Raw genomic sequence first — 21,630 nt, forward strand, 5'->3', positions numbered from 1 at the left:
CATACCAAGGCTCTGACTGTGGGCAGCACAGCAAAGCATAGTTCTGAGAGATCTGGGGGAAGGGGGACTAAGAGTCAGGAGCACATTCCTGCTCCTCACCTTATTGTTGATTGGAACAGCCCTCCCTTGAGAGCTGAAGTTGTCTATGGGCACTCGGCTGAGAAGCTGCAGCGCAGGGTCCGAGCCAGGTTCTTTGCGCCATGGCACAGCAATGTTTGCTGGCAGTGATGTGTGCTTAGGCAACCCACGTCCTGCATGAATCCAGGGAACTCAGTGCTCATCCTTTTCCCACCACTGGAAGAGCTAATGGTTGCCATTTCCTTCCCCTGTCACAAAATCAGCACATGCTCAGGAGAACTTTTCTCCTTTTCTTCTTCCTCTCCCATCTTCTGGAAGGAAAGATACTAGACCATACTTGTTTCCATAGTGTGTTGGCTTTTGGACTAGAGGGAAAGGAACAGAACCTGCATTATTGGGTTGTCTTTTTACTTAGACATGAAATATAGAAGGAGTAGGGTTTGGTGGTTAGACCTGCATTTGGCTTGAGTAATAGTGAAGGTGGAAGGATTGAGGGAATGAGGACAGTAATGAGCAATATATATTGCAATGCTTTCAGTCATAAGTCGCTATAACTGATGAATTGGACGGTAAGGATTAGAGATGCAGCTAACAGAAGCCATCTGTATGTGCGTAGTAATTGAATCCAGGTGAACGAATGAGTTTCCTGAATGAATCCATGAGGAACTTCCTAGGACTCAGAAATGAACCTATTGCTCCAAGAGGACCACAAGATGTCAGAAACAGGTGATTGACCCAGAATGGCCAAGCAGAGTATAAAATGTCATACACATATGATTACAAGTGTGTAAAAACATATGTATGAGGAGAAAACCAGGAGATTGTGCAGAACAACCCAAACCAGCTATGTTAGGATAGTGCATTGTGGGTAATCTCATCCCCTCTCCCAAATTTCTTCAGCGTTTCATGGTTTTTACTTAAAAGGGTAAAGAGGAAGATAAAATAGAAAAGGCTAGTGCCAGGGTTAGCAGGCCCTGAAGCTATGAAGACTGTGGGTTGGTGTTTGTTGTCAGGGGCAGTGGAGAGGACAGGAAGGTACCTGCTGCATTTGGCAGGGGTCTCATACTCATGAAGTAATGTGGGAAGGAATTGGTTGAGGGATTGAATAGAGTCCCATTCTTCTATCACTTGATCCTTCCACTGTTACTAGACTTACCTTCTGAAAACAAAGATGCAGTCATATCCTGTTGGCATTGAAGGACATATATTCCTTTGATCACACATTTATCCTCTGATTAGTGAATGCTTATTTCTCCTCCTCTGACTATAGATTGTAAGCTCCTGGGGGCGGGACCATTTTTACTGTTGTCACCTCGGGGCAGCATATCTAAAACAGCATTTCCATTCTGTCCCAAATTGGTTTCTTCCCTGCCTCATCCTGCTCTGGGGGCTGCATGGAGTCTGGATGGAAGAGGGGGCCGGTTCATAGCCAAGACTAGTGAAGAAGTGATAAAGGTTGATGTGTGCACCAGTAGTGGAGCAAGTGGAGCTGAGATGTAGGGACAGGGTGATTCACTGCACATGGAGGATGAGGGAGGGAACCGAGTGCAAGGCCTTGAGGTGGATAATGGCGTTGTGCACTCAGAGGGGGCTGGAAGAGGCCCAGAGACCAGCAGGGAGGCTGGCAAGAGTAGAGACGCAGATGCCCATGCAGTGCTAGAAGGCAGCTGGGGAGTCTGTCTGGAGCTTAGGGGAGAGCTTTGGTCAGAGGACACAGATTTAGGAGACACTAACATACAGCCGTGCTTGGTGACCTCAGACATGGAGGTATGGGATGAGGAGAGGTCTGAGGGAGGGTGTATGCATGTCTTCACTGTTGCTATGGTGTGGGACCTTATTCACCAGCCTATAGATTGTGGTCTGTCAGAGGAGTCTGTCCATATCCGGGGGTGGGGGGGTAGGGGGGTGGAGAGATAAATTAAGTATGTGGAATGGATGGTAGAATTGGTAGAAGTTTTATTTTATGTGGAAATGGGGGAACATGTTCCTCAGCAGCAGGCTTTGGTTTTGCCTTCTCCACTTGCTGTGCTCTGCCCCACCTCAATCCTGCACAGTCCTGTGGAGACTGATTTTCTGTAAAACATGACTGCATGACTGATTCACTTACAGCCTCTGTTTTGTACACAGTGTCCTTCCTAACCTGGCATTCAAAATTCTACATAATAATCTCGTGCCAGGTTTTGGATCCATCTTTGACAAAATGGATGATTCTCTGTTCCCCGGATACATCTCTGCTTTCCTGCCTTCACACTTTTTCTTACACCAACCCACTTGGTTGCAGTGCTCTTTTGACTTCTGTCAGCCACATTTCATTTGTCTTTCAGAGGTTAGTAAACAACAGCCTGTTTTTATAAATAAAGTTTTATTGAGGAACAGCCTTACTCACTGGTTATCCATTGTCTGTGGCTGTTTTACACCACTACATCAGGATTGGCATAGTTGTAACAGAAACCCCCGTGGCCTGCAAAGCTTAAAATATTCACTCTGGCTCTTTATGGAAAAAGTTTGCTTTTTATGCATGGTGTCAGCAGCTTCACAGTATACCCTGTAGAAGTCAAGATTATAGAATTCCTGGGGCACCTTGATGGCTCAGTGGTTGAGCATCTGCCTTTGGCTCAGGTCATGATCATGGGGTCCTAGGATCAAGTCCCACATCGGGCTCCCTATGGGGAGCCTGCTTCTCCCTCTGCCTGTGTCTCTGCTTCTCTCTGTGTGTCTCTCATGAATAAATAAAGTCTTAAAAAAAAAAAAAGATTCTAGAATTCCTGGTCTTTTCCCAGGAATATGGGGACAGAGAGCTAGAAAGAGATGGAAATCATAAATGTTAATATTAAATTTCAGTAATTTTGTAGATCATTTCCCATTTTCAAGCACAGTTGAAACCAAGGACTTAGGTAAAACAGTCTTAGACTAAGTTAGCTATAAGGAATTATAAGTGGAAAGACAAATATTTGACACTGATAGTGGTGTGACAAAGGGGAAATCACTGTCCTTTAGAAAGAGGATGAGGGTGTGAGGCTGTAAGTATTAGTGGCCCCAGGTCCATAGTGGCCCATAATTTTTCCATCCTTGCCAGAAAATTAATGGACAAAAATCTAGTAGTGATGCATATTAGGTTGTGTTAGCTGGGACAGCACCCTGGGACTGTAAGCTTCCAGTGGATCAGGTACTCTTATTACATCGTTCATCCATGTAAGTTCTCTAGTGGAGAAACCAGATGGTAGGGATGAAAATACAGTCTGGAACTAACAGTTAAAGCCATTTGTGTAGTTCATTGATAAATAGTTAAGAGGGATTAAGTAAAAGTTTAGGAAAGACTTGGTAATATTGGCAAGAAAAAAATGGGCAGACTGATCAAATGGTCATTGGATTTCTGAGTAGAACTAATAAGGAAATATTTCTACTTGGAAGAAATTTTGGCAGTGAAATCCTTTATATGCTGCTAATGTGAACTTTTACTAAGTCATCCATCTTCACTTTATCTGTTAAATGTCCAGTGTGGAGCTAGATTAATTCTTTTTGGAAAGAAAGCCTACATAGATAAATTATTAGGATCTGTGAAATATGTGTATTTTAGACCATTTATTTTACATGTTTCCTTTTGCACATCCTGTCATATAAATAATCCTGCCAAATGGTGATTTTACAAAATCAGATTTGACCTGATTGAAGTCTAGGCACGTAGTCATCAAATACTTGAGATGTATCACCCAGGAGTCCTATTCAAAGCTAGACGCCTGTTCCTGATTAAGGGGGACAAAAGCTAATGAGCACAGAGCTAGCACGTTCTCATTTTGGAGATACTAGCTAAGTGTCAGTTTGTACCAGAGTGGACTTTGAGCCACCAGTAGAACAGTGGGTTCAGTTTCTTGCCAAGAATATTTAGATATCTTTTTTTTTTTTTCTTTTCCTTTCTTTTCTCTATTTCTTTTTCTTCTTTTTTAAGAATTAAGGAACTTATAGAAGTGACTACAGTATGCATTTCACTATGCTGGGTATTTTATATTATTTTCATAACAATAACCTTAGTATCACCCCCATTTAAAAAATGTAGAAGGTGAAATTCAGTCCTTAAGGGCCAGAGTCCATGACTGGAAATTGGTATACTTATGATTTGAACCCATAAATAATCCTGTTCCAAAGCAATGCTTCTTTTGGTACCCTGCATGTGTCTTCTCTTTTAGAATTTGTTATAATGGAAAATTTCAAATTTACATTACTTGTAAGTAGAGATCATAGTATAATGAAGCCCTGTGTGCCTGTAGCCCAGCTCCAGTAGTTATTAACTCTTGGCTAATCTTGTTGCTTCTGTACCCCACTCCCAACCTCACCCCTGCATATGATTCTGACACAGAGCTCAAATCCCCTTTTTTCATCTAAATATTTCAGTACTTATCTCTTAAACATAGGGACTTAAAAAAGGACAGCCATGGTACCACTATTGCCCCTAAGTAACAATAATAATAATACTAATAGTCTTTTAATATAATCAGATAGCCGTTCAATGTTCAAATTTCTAATAATTTCATAGTAGTCATAGTTTTTTAATAGTTTGTTTGAATCAGGATCTAAATAAGGTTCACATATTGAATTTGCTTCATATATCTTTTGTCATAATTTTTCACTTTGCTTTTTAACTTTTTATTTTGAAATAGTTTTTAAATTTACAGAGAAATTATAAGGATAGGACCAAGAATTCCCATATATTCATCCAGAATCTGTAGTTACTAACGTTATATGTTATTTGCTTTCTCGTGCTCACTCTCTTTGAAAGCTGTAGACATGATGGGATACCTCATTACCCCTTAGTATGTCCACATGCATTTCCTAAAAGTAAGTTTCCTACCTAACCATAGTGTCCTCATCCAAGTCTGGAAAATAACATTGATATAACACAGTCTCACCAGTATATGCCATTCAGATCATGCTATTGTCCTAATAAGGTCCCTAATAGCACAACCAACAGCAGCAATCAGGTTTTTTCTTTACTACCTTTCTTTTCTGGTTCAGGACTCAGTCATGCCTTGTCTTGTCTTGTCTTTTCTTTTCTTCTTTCTTTTTTCTTTCTTTCTTTTTTTTTTTTTTTAAGATTTTATTTATTTATTCATGAGAGACACAGAGAGAGGCAGAGACACAGGCAGAGGGAGAAGCAGGCTCCATGCAGGGATCCTGAAGTGGGACTCCATCCTGGGTCTCCAGGATTATGCCCTGGGCTGAAGGCAGTGCTAAACCGCTAAACCTCTGAGCCACCCGGGCTGCCCTCAGTCATGTCTTTTCATAGTCTACTTCAGTCTGGAAGGGTCATTTAGTCTTTATTATGTCGTTTATGATCTTGACATTTTCAAAGAGTCATTCTATCATTTACGTTGTTGAATGTCAGTTTGGATTTATCTGCTGTTTCCTCATGATTAGCTTCAGGCTACACATTTTTGTCAGAGGTACTACTGGAAGCAGTTGTCATATTTGGTGTTTTACAATTTTGATTCATCCTGAACTTTTGTTTTAAGGTTAACTTTCTAAAAAAGTTTGCTATTGTCTCTTGTTTAAGATTGTGTTTGCCAGGATTTTCTGCTATAAAGTTAACAAATTACTTTGTACATACTAAAAAGTATTTTGGGGAAGAGATTTTGAAACTATAAATATCCTGTTGTTATCAAACTTATACCCACTAGTTTTAGCACATTGACGCCAGATGGTGATTTTTCTATTGTCATTCTTCCTATGTTTATTGTTGACCTTCTACCTACCAAAAGGTTGGTTTTCCCCCTTCTTTCCTTTGCTTTATTAATTTATTTTATTCTTTATCGACTCACAGATTCCTATTTTACTCAGTAGGTTACAGTTCATTACTATGATTATTTATGTTAGTGTTTAACTTGTCCTGGGTTGACCGTTGGGGCCAACCATAAGGTCAGACACTGGTTGCTATGTACTTTTGACATTTCCATCATTTTTTGAGCCCTTCCGTTCTTGATGATACACATTCTTTATGTTCTAGCACATGTTGTACTTCTCTTGCTCTAGCCTTAGAATCAGCCATTTTGCCAGTGGTATTTAGAATGTAAAATTTGTGCTTTTGTTTTGCTCGTTGTCATGGGTAGTGGTTGCTTGTAGGATCTTTCAGTGGACAGAACTAAGAAATGTGCATGTGTATACTCATACACACACTTAATGTACCAACACACACATTTATGTTTGTTCTTGTATCCTCTACATAGCTGAAAACTGTGAGCTCATGCTGATCCTTTCAGTCTTTTTTTTTTTTTTTAAGATTTTGTTTATTTATTTACGAGAGACACAGAGAGGCAGAGACATAGGCAGAAGGATAATTAGGCTCCCTGCAGGGGAGCCCGATGTGGGACTTGATTCCAGGACCCCAGGATCATGACCTAAGCCGAAGGTAGATGCTCAACCACTGAGCCAGCCAGATGTCCCTGATCCTTTCAGTCTTAATCCAGTACCACATAGTCTATTCTGACCTTTCTCCTATCTGTAGTTATGCCTTCCATCTCCTACAGTTGAGAATCTTAGCTCCCAAAAAACCCCGAATCCCTGGTCAAGTAGACTGCCACAAATTTCCTCCTGTGGCCTTTAGTCATCATGATAGAAGAGGGTCAGAATTGAGAACAGATTGGGGAAGATGTTTGTACTATTTGGCTTAAAATTATTAGAGAGAAGAGTATCTTCCTCTCTCCTGAGTCAGGCTTGGATGACTATGGCATGATTCTATACCAGTTGTTAGCCGGGCAATAAAATACAGAACTCTTCTAACTGGGTTGTGACACTATACTGTGAAATTTCTCTATGACCTTAAAGACCCATGCTTTCTAAAAATGTTTCCCGATTAAACCCTGTGCAGGAGTAAAACCAGGGTGGTTAAGCAGAAGATACAGAGTTAACCAGTTTAATTAATCTTTGTTTGGGTAATAGCAATGGCTTTTGTAAGGGATAGTGTTGTTGCTAATCTGTAATCCAAAATCCAGACCTGGCATCACAAAACAACATGGAGTTCCAGTCAAACAAAGTAATCAGTATAAATGAGCATATTTGGATAGTAAGTAAATTTTTTAAAATATGGACTTCTTTACCTTTCTGTCTCTCTTTAATAAAGTAGTGTTTTAGGTCCTGTGGAGGGTTTGGCCTGGTGTGTAATTAAGGCACAGGGCAAGAAATTATATCCATTGTAAGCACTTGGACCAGGATGTTCGGACCAGAAAGTCTGGTGGTTATTCTTGTTCGCCATGAATGCAGAAAGCAGTTGTTGCAAATCCGTGACCATTCTATTACACATCCACAGACATGTAAGATTTGTAAAGTAAAAACATAGCAGAAGGATAGGATAAGTTGGCCTTGGAGTAAATGGTCAAAGCAGGGCATGTTTTTTACCAGTCTCTATGGACACGTATGTTTGCTTAATCCTAGGTATCAAACTTTAAGAAGAATTACTTGTCCTTTGGAAGGTAAGCTGTTAGAAATGTACTATTCTTGACTCTGGAAATTCTCTTTTCAGATGCTGTCTTTGCATTTCAATTACGCAATCCAGTGCACAATGGACATGCTCTGTTAATGCAGGATACCCATAAGCAACTTTTAGAGAGGGGCTATCGGCGCCCTGTCCTTCTCCTTCACCCTCTTGGTGGCTGGACAAAAGATGATGATGTTCCATTGATGTGGCGAATGAAGCAGCATGCTGCAGTGCTGGAGGAAGGAATCCTGAATCCTGAAACAACAGTGGTGGCCATCTTCCCATCTCCCATGATGTATGCTGGGCCAACTGAGGTAGACTGCTTTTAAGATTTTCACTGTAGCAGAGTTGAAACTATATTACTGACACAGCTAGTGTTGATGTTCCTCTGATCTGTTGATCTGTTCCAGACATTCAGCATGCCCAGAGTACTCTCATGCTCTACTAGAATGTTCTTTAGAGGTGACCCCCCAAAACTAGTCTTCTTGGGAATGGGAAGACAGGGAGAGGCTTCTCTTGCTGTTATTGTGGTTCTTAGTCCCAGTTTTGTGAGGGAGGGAACATTCCCTGCAGACAGAGGGGAAGGTATAGCAGAAGCACCTCTTAAAACTGTTGGCCCAGTTACAGACAGAGCTCTGATAGTACCCTCTTAGCCCTTTAACAAAGTACTGTCATTCTTCCTGAGATAGACTTGGTCTGATTTTTGCTGCTTCTGAATTTTGGAAGGGCCAAAGGTATTTCAGTGGGAAAGTAAGCTTAGTACCCTTTAAAAAACATTCAGAAGACATTTTTCATCTGTTCTTTTATGAAAGACTGGAGCATAATTAGAGTCAGGAAGTAAAATTACTTCTTGATATTGGGTGTGGAGAGGGTTCCGGAGTTTTATTTAGTGGTCAAAAAATGTTTTGAGATCTTTTTATGACCATATACATATCGAAGAGGACTTACTCAGGTTTTTGCTTCAAGAATAGGTATTCAAGACATATTTGCTGAATAGATGAGTAAATCAATAAATGACCTAAAAAACAGTGTGTGGGAAATTCCTAGCCAGCTTCTTGTTGAATTTTCAAGATGAAGAATGGAATGTACATTATTATTGCATTCTTTTTCAGCCCTTAAAGGGAAATGAATTTATTTAAGTTTATTTGGGAGCAAACCCTCTTAAAAAGGATCTAAATAATTTCTATGTATTCTGTGATGTCTTCCTCCAAAGAAGTTAGGGAAATCCAAGTGTGTTTGGCTATTCTTCAGGCTCAAGCCTAAACATTTTTATTGGGGCTTAGTTGTGGGTTTGTAGACTCTTAGTTCTCTTTATCCAAGAAAAACAGGGAAAGAAAAAACAATAATAAAAAAAAAACTGAAAGATTAAAATTATTTGACTCTTCTCTTAGATCCAGCCTAAATAATGCATTGGAACTTCAGTGGGTAAAATTCCTCCTACTCTTCTTTGGTGGAATCACAGGTTCATGAGAATTAGGCAGGAGATCACCCTTTAAGTTTCCTAGAGACTACCACAACTTCTGTGTCAAAGAGGCGCTACATTGTTTTGGAGATAAAGTGACAAATTTTGTTTTAGTAGTTGTTCAAACTTTCCTTTGGTGCTGTCTTCATCATCATCATTTTAAAGGAATCATTTGGTCCAAAATGCCCCAGATAAAATTATAGGATGAATGGTTTTTAAAGTAGGAGTGACCCAGGTGAGTTCAGGGTCAGGAATATGCCACCTAGAAAAGTAAAGAGATTTACCTTCCCAATTCAAGATATATCTTGTCATCTTTGTGTTTCATTTCTTACTTCCTATCTAAAAGGGGAAGAGATGATGTTCTAAGTAAACTAAAAATTACTTTTAAAAAGGTAAGGATGAAAAAAATAAATAAAAAAAAGGTAAGGATGAGAGGTTAGATAAATAATAAAAATAGATGGCTCTGGTAAAACAGATTATGTTTTCTTGAGAGAACACCACAAAGGATTAAAGCATGCTGTTTTGTCTACATTGGAAAGATTCTTATATTTTCTAGTTTCAGAACCAGGTATGTTTCTTAAGAAAGATTCAAAGGTGGGGATGCCTGGGTGGTTCAGTCGGTTAAGCATCTACCTTCAGCTCAGGGCATGATCTTAAGTCCTGGGACCGAACCTGAGCGCCCTGTGTGAGCCCGATGTGGGGCTCCCTGCTCAGTGGGAAGTCTGTCTCTCTCCCTATGCCCCTCCCCCTGCTTATGTGCATGCTCTCTCTCGCTTGCTTTCTCTCAAATAAATGAAATCTTTAAAAAAAATTCAAAGGTGAAGATACGTAATGGTGCCTTTGGAGTGCATTTTGGCTTCCTGGAAAGCTGTGTTCTTTGCAAGCATAGCTGACTAGTTGGTGAGCAGGCCACAGCAAGCCCTTCCTTGGTGTGAGATTTGATGCCTGTTGCTGCCCCCCAGGACATGGTCTGGTGAACACAATACAAGTCTGCTGTCAAGGAGTCAAAGCGTGGTTCCAGTTTGCCCCTCCCGCTGGTTTGTGATCTCAGATTTGGCTTCTTTAAATTTCTTTGAGTTATGTTTAAGTGCACAATAAATGGTTATTTAACTGGTGCACAAGGAGACTGAACTAAATATTCCTGAAAGGTCTGTTCCAGGGCATTTTCTAATCAGTCTTACTTTCTTTTAACTTCATTTTTAAGTATAGTATATGTGGGGAACAGGACGTATTTCATAGATGAATGGCTAAGTGGATTTCTCCCACTTGAACAATCATATAACCAGCATCCAGTCTTTAAAAAAAAAAAAAAAACAACTTCATCCTAGAAGCTGTCCTTCCTGTCCTATTTCCTCCCTATTCTCCCCCAGTGGTCACCAGTATGCTCACTTCTCACATCATGGATCCAGTTTGCTTGTGCCAAAGTTTGGATACTCTGGGCAGCAGACGCTGAGAGCAAGATTAGAGTTCAGGAAATTTATTAGAGCCTTTGGGATCAATGCTTGTGGAAAAAGAGAGGAAGGGAGTGGGACTGGGCAGAGGGAAAAGTTAAGCTGTGATTCAGTCTTGGAGAAGCCTTAGTTGACCCTTCATGGAGTTCTGGAAAGGCCCTCAGAAATGTTACATGTTACACAAGAAATAGGCATTTTTGCCCCTGTGTCGATCAGTGATTGGTTGCCCAGGGAAGGGGCATGACCTTGGGCATTGCTGCTCTTTTCCACGGAGGCAGTTTCTGAAGAGGGCTGACAGCTGCTGGCTGTGTGCTGGCAGCAATCCTAGAGACTGGGGAATAGTCCTTTTTCCCTGGGGGGACCTGAGTGTTGTATCAGTGTCCAGCCCAGCCTTTTTATAACTGAAATCATACAGTAAATGCTTTTTTTGTGTCTGGCTTTTTTCACTTTACATTGTTTCTGGAACTCAGCCTCTTGTGTATAGTTATCATAGTTGGTCATACTCAGTACTGCCGTGTGTTCATCATGTGACTATACCAAATACTGTTGGTGAGTGTGTGGCAGTTTCCAGTGCTTTGCTAGTAAGGAAAGTGCTGGTATGATTTTAGTGCATATCTTTTCGTGGACATTTGTGTTAGGGGTAGCATTGCTGGGTTATGAGGTATGCATTTGTTGAGTTTTGGTTAAGTGCTGTCATTGGTTTTCTAATGTGGTTTTACCATTTTACTCTTCCAAGTGAGAAAATAAGTATTTCCTCACTTATACTTGATTATCTATCTATCTATCTATCTATCTATCTATCTATCTATCATCTATCTATCTATCTATCTATCTATCATCTTTTTATTTATTTATTAAGAGAGAGTGCATGTGCTTATGAGTTACGGAGGGGTGGAGGGTGAGGGAGAGTCTCAAGCCAATTCCACATTAGGTGTGGAGCCCAACACGAGACTTGATCTCACCACCCTGAGATCGTGACTTGAGTGGAAACCAAGAGTCCAACACTTAATGAGCTGTGCCACCTGGGTACCCCTTTATTATCTTTTTCAATTCAGCCAGTTTGGTCCTTGAGCCTGACTATTTAGCCATGCATCTTATAATAATTTACTATTTCTTAACCAACCTCAAAAATGTTGTTACTGAACCAATTTCACTGAAGAGGAAGTAGAGAAGCAGTAAATGAGTTGTATTTATATGTAGTGATTGAGAAATAGAATATAATAATAGCTCATTTTCATTGAGTTTTTACTCTATCTGCCCAGCAATATTTCAAGGGTTTTTACATACATTAGCCAACTTCATCCTTACAATAACACTAAGAGGGTAGGTATGATTATGATTCTCAGTTTACAGATGAGGAAACAGAAGTAGATCTGTTAAAAAACTTGTTTCAGATCACAGAGTAGTCTAAATAGTTTGGCTCTGGGGCCATGTACTATAACTTCCACAGAATATTTTTTTTTATCTTGCGGTATATTATATAAATAGGTTTTAAAATAAGTGGCGACATGTTTTGAAAATAGACTGGAAATAAATTCTTAAAATATCCTATAGGAGTTCCAAAATAGTGAGGTAGGATGGCCCTGGCTGGCATTCATTAGAGGAGGAACCTCTGTACAGTGGCTTTCAAACTTGTATTTTATTACAGCCTAGAATTGTGCATTGTGATACTCTTTGTTCATCTGTATTCTTGGTCTTTGTATTCTTATGATACCTGCCTCATGGCATTAGTAATACCTGCCAGTATTTTTGTTGTTATGAGGGGTGGATAGGATGATGTAAATCATTTAACACATTGCCTAGTTGGTAGCAGAACATAGTGATGAATATCAACTGCCTTTACTAAAAAACAATAACAAACCACTTTGCTACAAGTTCTCAACACCCTTGGGGTTCTGTCCCCACATCAGGGGAGCTGCCTACACCTTAGGACTCTTGTTGTCTGTGTGAAGTTTTAGAATTTCAGTTTTGGCAGAGAGCCTGTGATGACCTCCTGAACAGACTTCATGTCAGAGCATGCATCCTTTGATTTGGAATGTCCGTAGGTGTTTGAGGTAATATACATTACCTCATTCAATAAAGAACCTGAGAATAACCACCTTTTGAGTTCTTGGGTATGTGTCTGTCACACACTGAGTAGATTCTTTGCCTACATTGTATAACCTCATCCCCACAACAACTCAGTGAGACAGCTGTAATCCCTTTTTATAGAGATTACTGAAGCTCAGAGAGGCCAGGTCGCAATGGTGGTTCGTCAGAGAACATCAGAGCTGGGCAGTAAAGTGGTAAAAGCAGATTTTATTCAGGAACTGTCGCAGTGGGGGAAAAGAGACCTCAAGGTAAAACTGGGCTCAGTTCTGAATAGGATGTAGACAAGTGGGGATTGATAGCCAGTGGGCAGAGTGGGTGGTGGTGAGTTCTCAGTGGATAGAAAATCAACAGGCAGAAAACATCAGAAATTACAGGCAAAAGATGGTTGTGGTTAAACAGACCTCATAAAGGGACACCTGGGTGGCTCAGTGGTTGAGCATCTGCCTTCGGCTCAGGTGGTGATCCTGGGGTCCTGGGATCGAGTCCTGCATCGGGCCCCCCGCAGGGAGCCTGCTTCTCCCCCTGCCTATGTCTCTGCCTCTGTGACTCTCATGAATAAATAAATAAAATCTTAAAAAACAAAAGACCTCGCAGGATTCTTGCTGAAAGCAAGCCAGCTGATCAGATATCACTTTGGGGTGGTGGGTGGTGAAGAATTTGATCACATGTTGTGAGGATTGGGAGTTTCTGTGAACCTGACTTAGCAAGAGTTTTGCTAAAACTGGCTAACACAGGGCCTACATGGATGGACACTGAAGGTCAAGACTTTTGAGGGCTTGGAGGAGTTCTCACTAGAAGTCGAGCTTCACCAGTATGACTGCAGAGCTGGGACTGAAACTCAGGCCAGTCTGACTCCATGGCCTGCTCTTCTTTTCTCCAGAGCTCCTTGCTGCCTGGAAATCTCTAAGGGGCCTGTGCTTTGGCAGTGCGTGGGAGGGCAAGGAAGTCAGGGGCCTGCACAGAGCGCTCAGGTTTTGTGAAAAGGTATGAAAACGCCATGAAGTTGTATTGGCCTCTAGGTGTCTATCTGGAGTCTCAGATAGGAGCTGAGAGGTGTGGTTCTTGTCAGAAAGCACTGGATCTGGTACCTGAGCAAAAGGCAGTTTTTAACTTCTGAACTTTTAAAGAACAAACTAGAATTTTTTATAAACATCTCCGCATTTTAAACCCTTAAAAATGTTTTACTGATTTATGATCTGGCAGGATGTAAACTGTTAGATTGAATGGCTTGTGAAAACTATCCATTTCTTCTTCTCAAGTGCCCCCCTTGAGTGTTTGACTTATTTGGCTTATTCACAGCTTTAAGTGAAGAATTTTTTTGTAATTAAAAAAACATTCATTTTTGTAGCTTTTCCAGTGACATCAGGAAAAAGTCTGCCAGTGATACTTGTTTGCCAACTAATAATAATAAAATAAAAAACAATGACTCTCCTTTAATCATTTTCTGTAGGTCATTTAGAAGGCATTGGTACCAGATTTGTTTCCTTAGCACAAATACTTTTCAGAGCAATGAGCAGCTGTTAAGCCTGTCTGGTTATCAACAGGATGTCCCTGATTTTCCAGTCTGTATAAATTTAATAGCTTGATTCCTAAATTCCATTTTAGGAATTGGGTGGGTGGGGGACGGGACGCATGTGGAGGGAGAGTTACTTTTTAATGCCAAAAAGGTGTTATATGTGTACATTTTCATTTTTGTGAAATATTCATCGACTATAGGAAATTGTGGTTGTCCCTTCTCACAAAATACTAAATCTGTTTTTGTAAAGTATAAATAATGCGTGAAAGTGCTGAAAATACGAGGTATTTTGGAATGTGAGTATGTGCAACTAACAGCTTTATCTGTTGGTTAAGACATGTGAGTAGGGAAAACCAGCTGAATTTTGGAGGAAACATAGTTGGAGGTAAGGATTTCTCTTTATCCTGAAAGTTATCCATGCATTAGTAAATGACTCCTTAATAGAAACTGTTTCTGTGCAAATGAGCAGGTGCCCTACACTGGGACAGTAGGAATATATTGCCTCGTGGATGCCAGTGTATTTAATTAGTTTGTGTTTTGTACCAGTATCTGCAGCTTAAATAGGATGTCTGTTAGGATTTAAATCTGTTCCTCCCTGTAAGCACTTCTAAGAATTCCAACCAACCTACGGAGACATTTCTTCTGGAGATTTAAGCCTAATTATTAAGAGCCATAGACTCCCCAGTTTTAATTGTAAACTTTGATCTTTGCAGTCTGATGATTTTGTCTTCTCATTTATATTACTCATGTTTCTGGAGTAGTGCGACATAGGCTCTTTTCCAGGATCTTTAGGGTTACATATTACCTAATTCTCCTGGGATATAAAGCACATTAATATTTCTGTGGCACAATGAATGATTTTTCACACCAAGTGGGATCAGTAGAGCCCATAACTAACTCTGTGTCACTTTTGATCAGGTTTTGTTACTAAATTACTTTTAAAAACTAGATAGATGACGGTTTTTCAATTTCAGATGCGTGCATTACCTAATTGTGGTAATTTCACAAAATGTACATATATCGTATTGTATACATTAAACTCACACAATGTCATATGTCAATTATATCTCAAAGCTGGAAAAATTCAGATTTCAGGTTTTTGGATAAGCAGTTGTGGGTCTGTATACAGAAACATTTAGAATCTGTTGGTGTATTTTGAAAATAATTTTGGGGATCTGAGTAGTCTGGTATTTTATATATTTTTAGCTTATATATAGTTTCTTAATAACCAAAATTATTAATTTAATTCAGAGACATTAGATTTTGCAGATGTTTTAGGATGCTTTTTATGGGGGAAAATGCCCTTTTTTTTTCCTCCTGGTTTCTTTATAGAAAATCCCCTTTTTTTCCTCCTGGTTTCTTTCTACTCCACATCTGTTTTTATTTCTTAGTGAGGGAGCATCATGGTCTAGTATGGTCTGTTAGTACAGTTTTTGTGCAGTTAGGTAGTCTATATACTGTTTCTTCCCTAAGTGTAGTGCTAACCAGAATTTGTCCTCCTGACATCCTGTCTTTCTGTAGGGCCTGACACAGTGTAAGGGACTCAGTAAGACTAGGTATGCATGGATTCGGGGGTTGATGATACCCAGGAATAATGTTTTCTCAGTTCGTCATTTTGCATCTTCGACATGTTACTAAAACTCCAAGTCTCCATTTTCTTTTCTTATTTTGAAAAAGGAATAGTAACTGATCAATTTGCTGTAAACATTAAATGAGAAAATATTTATAAAACATTTTGTACAATGACTAGCATATTAGGAGGAGCTCAGTAATTGGTATCTATTTTGATCTTCTCTCACCTTGGTAAAGGACTTCATGAAATGTTTTCCACTGCCATACCACCTTTGATTCCTTAAAATAATAACAGGTGAGAGGGTGGAGAGGCAGAAGAAAATCAAGTACTTCTGTCCTTTATCAAAAGCAAGTTTGGGGGCCCCTTGGCTTGAGAGGCAGGAGTGAGATGGGCCATGGTGGATTTATCCTCTTTTCCCCTGATTGTCTCGCTCTGCAAAGCTGGGCTCAGCCAGAGGATCATAATTTATAAGAATAAAATAAGTTTGGTTGCTGATGGCTCTAAACAAATACATCTCCTGCATTTCAGTTGTGTTATTTCAAAGACTCAAACAGTTGAGGTTCCTTGGAAATAAAGGGAATCTTTGGGAGAACTTGTAATTTGAATGTCACATCTCAGTTTCTTGATTTGCAGAATGAAGGCTTTGGATTCTAAACTCTTAGGATTGTGTGATGAGAGTAATTGTAAATTGTAAATCTCTTCTACAAGCTGAGAATGAAACTTCTAAGTCAAATTTGTAATTTTTGGATTGCACATTGGAAATGTGACTCTTGTGAGGACTAGATACTATTCAGTACCCATATAGAGTAATAGAAATTGGTAGAAGCATTCAGAGTACTAGTTGCACAATTAAGATCAAAAGCTATAAGAACCCAGAATCTAATAATGGGAAAGATGAACCTCCTTTTTCATTTGCCTCTCTAGATTTTCCCAGTCACTTAAAGAGTTTAAAATGACTCCTACTGCTAGAGTTAGGAGGCAGGCCATTAAGACTTGGGAATTTCAAGAAAATAGATTAATATTAGAAGGATGTAATAGTGTACAAAGAAGAGAGAAGGTTATTTTGACATGGAATTCGTGAGATGAATGAATATAAAGAGTTTTTACCCAACAAAAATAGGTCATGGATTTTACTTTATAAAGAATTTCTGTACTATTAAAATAAGTACACTTTTGATAGTTTGGAAAGGAAAATTTGCACATTTATGTAAGAAAATGGTTTCTGTGCTTAACATTCTTTTATAAACCAGTTGAGTATTTGAGTTTTGCCATATGGAATGCTGATTTTAATAAAATTTATTACACTTATAAAAAAGCAAATTTCAGAGCGAATATATAAAGAAATAGGTTACCTAAGTTGGACTTAAATTGTTTCATTTGTTTTCCTCAGTTTTTTTTTCTTTTTTCTTTTTTTTTAAAGCAAGAGTGTACAAGCGGGAGTTGGGCAAAGAGGAAGAAGGAGCAGAAGGAGAGAGAGAATCCCAAGCAGGCTTTAAGCATGGAGTCCAACATGAGACTTGATCTCATGACCCTGAGATCATGACCCAAGCCAAAATCAAGAGTTTTGGCTCTTAATTAAATATCAGTATTTTCGATTAAGAAAAATTGAAGATATATACTTAATCTGCCAGGCTTCTAGGATAGTGGAATCTCAATTGGGGCAGGAGAGGATGGTGTAGTAGTCATGGTACTATATGTAAATAATATAGTACAGTTACATATTTTTATAATGTAGTTTTAAATTTGGAAAGTGTGTTTATTTTTTTGTTTCAGAAACTGCTAAAAATAAAATTTACCAAAATCTTTGCCAGGTTCAGGAGTAGGGGGATAGATGATGAATATCATTTTTTTAATGGAGTCAGGGAGCAAATGAGACTTTGTTTATCAAAAGAGAGGTCAATTAAAGATAGGTAAGAGAAAAACAAATAAGATACTCTTCTAGGTAAGATGGCTATATTGCGACAAATCAAGAGCAATTCTAATTTTAAGGAACTAAACAAATACCTATTTTAACTACAGTAATTGATTCTGAGTATACCATATTCTGTGTAACGTTTTGATTAGACAATTCTCAAACCTGATTTGAAAGTGAAGTGAGATAATTGTTGAACCTTAGTGTTAGAATTTGAACAGGGGAAGTTTAAAGAATTACTAAACTTCAATAGAGAGTAATCATAAAAATGTGAAGTGAACTCAAAGGGTACCCTAGGTTTGAGGGAGATTACTAAAGGAAAGATAAACTTGGAGAAGGGATCCCCCTCACTAAGACTGGGCTATAGATGTCATTGAAAAAGGCATGGTTTCATCCCAGCCAGATGGTGGATAAATTCAGTGGACTGTCTGGGCTCACAGAAACCAGAAAGTAGGAAACACCTCTCTGGTGAACAGGCTAGCTGAGGCTGACAGACTAGTGCTCAGGGTGGGTCAGGGTATCGGGAGGGAGCCCGCTTGCTGCCAGAGCAGTGCAGTGTGTGATCCCTGTATTGAGGTGAATGCAGGAAACAGCCCTCTGGAACACAGGTGAGCACAGGCTGGTGGGTGTATCAGTGTCTACACTAGGAAGATAGCAGTGGGTGGCCATTGGGCTCAGGCTAGGTCTTTGAGGTCATTGAAGGCTTGTGCACTTTGGGCTTGTCCGTGGATCAGAGTGCCACTCAGTATCCCCATACACAGTGATGCCCCCTTCCTCCTGTAATGTCCCTATGATGCCCTCTACTGATAAAACTTAACATTGTGCTCACTATAAGGGAGGAATGCTTAAAGAGTTCAGTCCATTATCTCAGATCAAGTACTGAAGGGTGAATTTAAGATTGAGAGACAGTAGATTGATAATTGGCACAAAAAGCTATAGAGTGGTGGGTCACTTGGGTTGCTCTGTCAGTCAACTGTTGGACTCTTGGCTTGGGTTGTGGTTTCAGGGTCATCGGATTGAGCCCCACATGGGGCTCAGGGCTCAGTAGGGAGTCTGCTTGGGATCTTCTCCTCTGCTCCCCATCCCCATGTGCTCTCTTATGCTCTCTCTTCTTCTCAAATAAAATAAATCTTACCAAAGGAGAAAAAGAAAAAAAAAAAGCTATAAAGCGACATGCCCAAAAAGGAAAAAAGTAAATCTCAAAAAAATGAGAGGTGCCAGTAAATTACCTGCCCTCTAGAATGTAGCCATTGATACTCTAAAGAAAAACAATACAATTCATACTCCTTGGAAGAAAACATGCACAGATCTACCATACAATAACAAATAATTAAAATATAAAGAAGCAGAAAAGTGTGACCTATAATCCAGAATAAAAGTGCTAGAAACATACCTTGAGATAATGCAGATGTAGGAATTAGCAATTCAGAGCATTAAAGCTTCTTAAGAGTGAATATGGTTATAGATGAAGAATCTCAAAAAAATGGAAACTATGTAAAGAAGAATCAAATAGAAATTCAACGACTAAGGTGGATCTGAAATGAAAACATCTATTGGATGGACATAAATACAGACTGGAGTTGGCAGAAGGAAAGGTCAGTGAGCAAGAAGTCAAAACAAAATTATTTGAAATTATTGGCAAAAAAAAAATTATAGGGGGAAAAATGAACAGAGCCTCAGTGACCTGTGGGTAATATCAAGCCATCTAACATATGTATAATTGGAGTTCTGAAAGAAGGAGAGAGAGAAAAAATGTGGCAGAAGAGGTTTTTTGAAAAAAAATGTTCGTTAAAAGTTTTCCAAACTTGGTGGAAAATGTCCACCTACAAATTGAAGAAGCCTAATAAATCTTAGAATAAATCCAAAGAAAACCACACTTAAGCACAAGCAGTCTATCTGCTGAAATTTCATAATATAAAGAGGACCCTTAAAAGCAAAGCAATAGGGACCCTGGGTGGCTCAGTTGGTTAAGTGATTAAGTGTCTGACTCTTGGTTTCAGCTCAGGTCATGATCTTAGTTTAGGGTTATGAGATGAGCACCCCTTTTGAGCTCTGTGCTCAGTGTGGAGTCGGCTTGCCCCCCACCACCACCTGCTTGCACACTTTCTCTGTCTCTCTCTCTCTAAAATAAATAATCTTAAAAAATTATCTCTCTAAAATAAATAAAGTGATGGAGAGAAGGAAGAAGAGGGAACAGTAGGGAAATAGTAGGAATGATGGCTGTTTTCTTAGGAACAATATGAACCAGAAACAATGGACTGACATCTATAAGAGAAAAACAAAAATGTCTGTTAATCTAGAATTCTATATTCAAGGAAAAATGAAGGTGAAGTCAAGACATTTTCAGATAAATGAGAGTTGAGAATTTTATTAGGAAAATGTTTTTCAGAAATCCTTCAGCCGACTTCCTCAGAGGTCCTATTATTTGCTCAGATGCCCATACTGTATGGCTATATGACTGTATGGCAAGGAAGGCTGCAAAAACAAGGCGCTGGCATTTTCATTCTCTAGACTGAGGTTTCTGTCATCAAGAAATAGATCAGGGCAAAGAAAAATCAGTTGCTGTAAAGACATCTAGCTCTGTTTGCCACATAGGAGTTAAATTACTTTTGTAATTAGAAAAAAAAGCCAATCTGTTATTTGGCAGACAGATTCAAGTAAAGCAGAAAATAAGTCTCTTGTTAGGTTGGCTACTTACGGATTCTTGACTCTATAGGAAACCTGTAGACATCACCTAATATTCCTTCTTCATATGCATTCAGTATCCCAAACATGCTTGACACTGGGCATAACAAGATAATATATCTTGGCCTTTGTGCTGGAGGGATAAACAGGCAGCTTTCAGGGTTTTACTTACCATGTTCTGAGCAGCATGTCATGTTTTTCATAGAGCAACTGAATTTTCTTTAGAAACACTGGCTAGGAAGCAATTAAATGCAACTGGAACTGTCTAGACTTTCTCATAGAGTAATAGTAACAGTGGCAATATTTGTGACTGTCCTTTGTTGAGCTCCATGTGCTATCTTGAGTGTTTTCGAATCTCCTGTCAATCTTATGGGTTAAACATTATCTTTGTCATTTTTACAAATTTGGAAACTGAGGCTTCTATTAGGAAAGTGACTAAGGGCATTCTATCATTAAGGGGCAAAACCAGGATTTAAATCTAGAACAGGGGATCCCTGGGTGGCGCAGTGGTTTAGCGCCTGCCTTTGGCCCAGGGCGCAATCCTGGAGACCCGGGATCGAATCCCACGTCAGGCTCCCGGTGCATGGAGCCTGCAGCCTGCTTCTCCCTCTGCCTGTGTCTCTGCCTCTCTCTCTCTCTCTCACTGTGTGCCTATCATAAATAAATAAATAAATAAATAAATAAATACATACATACATACATACATACATACATACATACATACATACACACACATATATATATATATAGAACAGTCTGTTTCTAAAGCCTGAGTTTCTAAACCAGATACAGGATGGCTATGGGCTGACTTGCATTCATTCTCTTGAAAGCACATTACCTTTTCAGTAGGTTTTAAGTTGATTCACACCAGGTGTTCTTGGAAGAGTTACTACATGTCTTTTGCTTATTTTAGTTGCTAGTTTTAAAAGTATTGTCAGAGGGAAACCACTCAGTAACATGTAAATTGAAATTATTCGGTCACTTGCAGGAGAATGTTGACTCATCCATGTTTGTTGTGTTTAATTCCTCATTGAACCTCTAGAATAAATCAAGGAGGCAATTAAATTTTCGGGTTATTTTACAAGTCAAAATTAGAACTGGCCACTGCTGGTTACTTTGTGATCCTGTAAGGTACTAATTTTTCTGGCTTCGGTTTTTTCTCCTTTTAAAAGGGTGGAGGGGGTTGGATTAAATGATCTGATCTTCCTTACATATTAAAATTAAGCCATACATCCCTGGCTCATTGGCCATTTGGTACTTGAATGATTTTAAGTATCTAAACATAAATAATGAGCAAAGTAAGTTCACCTAAATTCAGAGAACTTAGATTGCCCTTTTTAAATCTAACTCTGTAAGCAGTAGCTAATTTGTATGAGGCCAAAATGATATTCCACTTA

At 39.3% G+C, this 21,630-nt stretch overlaps 1 protein-coding gene across 4 annotated transcripts in view; it reads left to right on the forward strand.

The window, feature by feature from the left end:
• Positions 1-21,630, forward strand: part of PAPSS1 (3'-phosphoadenosine 5'-phosphosulfate synthase 1) — a 183,279-nt gene that overhangs the window by 146,554 nt on the left and 15,095 nt on the right. For all 4 annotated transcript variants that reach the window (XM_072755517.1, XM_026017570.2, XM_026017569.2 and 1 more), the window contains one exon: positions 7,589-7,857. In XM_072755517.1, coding sequence (XP_072611618.1) covers positions 7,589-7,857 — 269 coding nt within the window. The remainder of the gene's footprint in view (positions 1-7,588; positions 7,858-21,630) is intronic.

Source organism: Vulpes vulpes, chromosome 4 (genome assembly GCF_048418805.1).
Source record: "Vulpes vulpes isolate BD-2025 chromosome 4, VulVul3, whole genome shotgun sequence".
NCBI lineage: Eukaryota > Metazoa > Chordata > Mammalia > Carnivora > Canidae > Vulpes > Vulpes vulpes.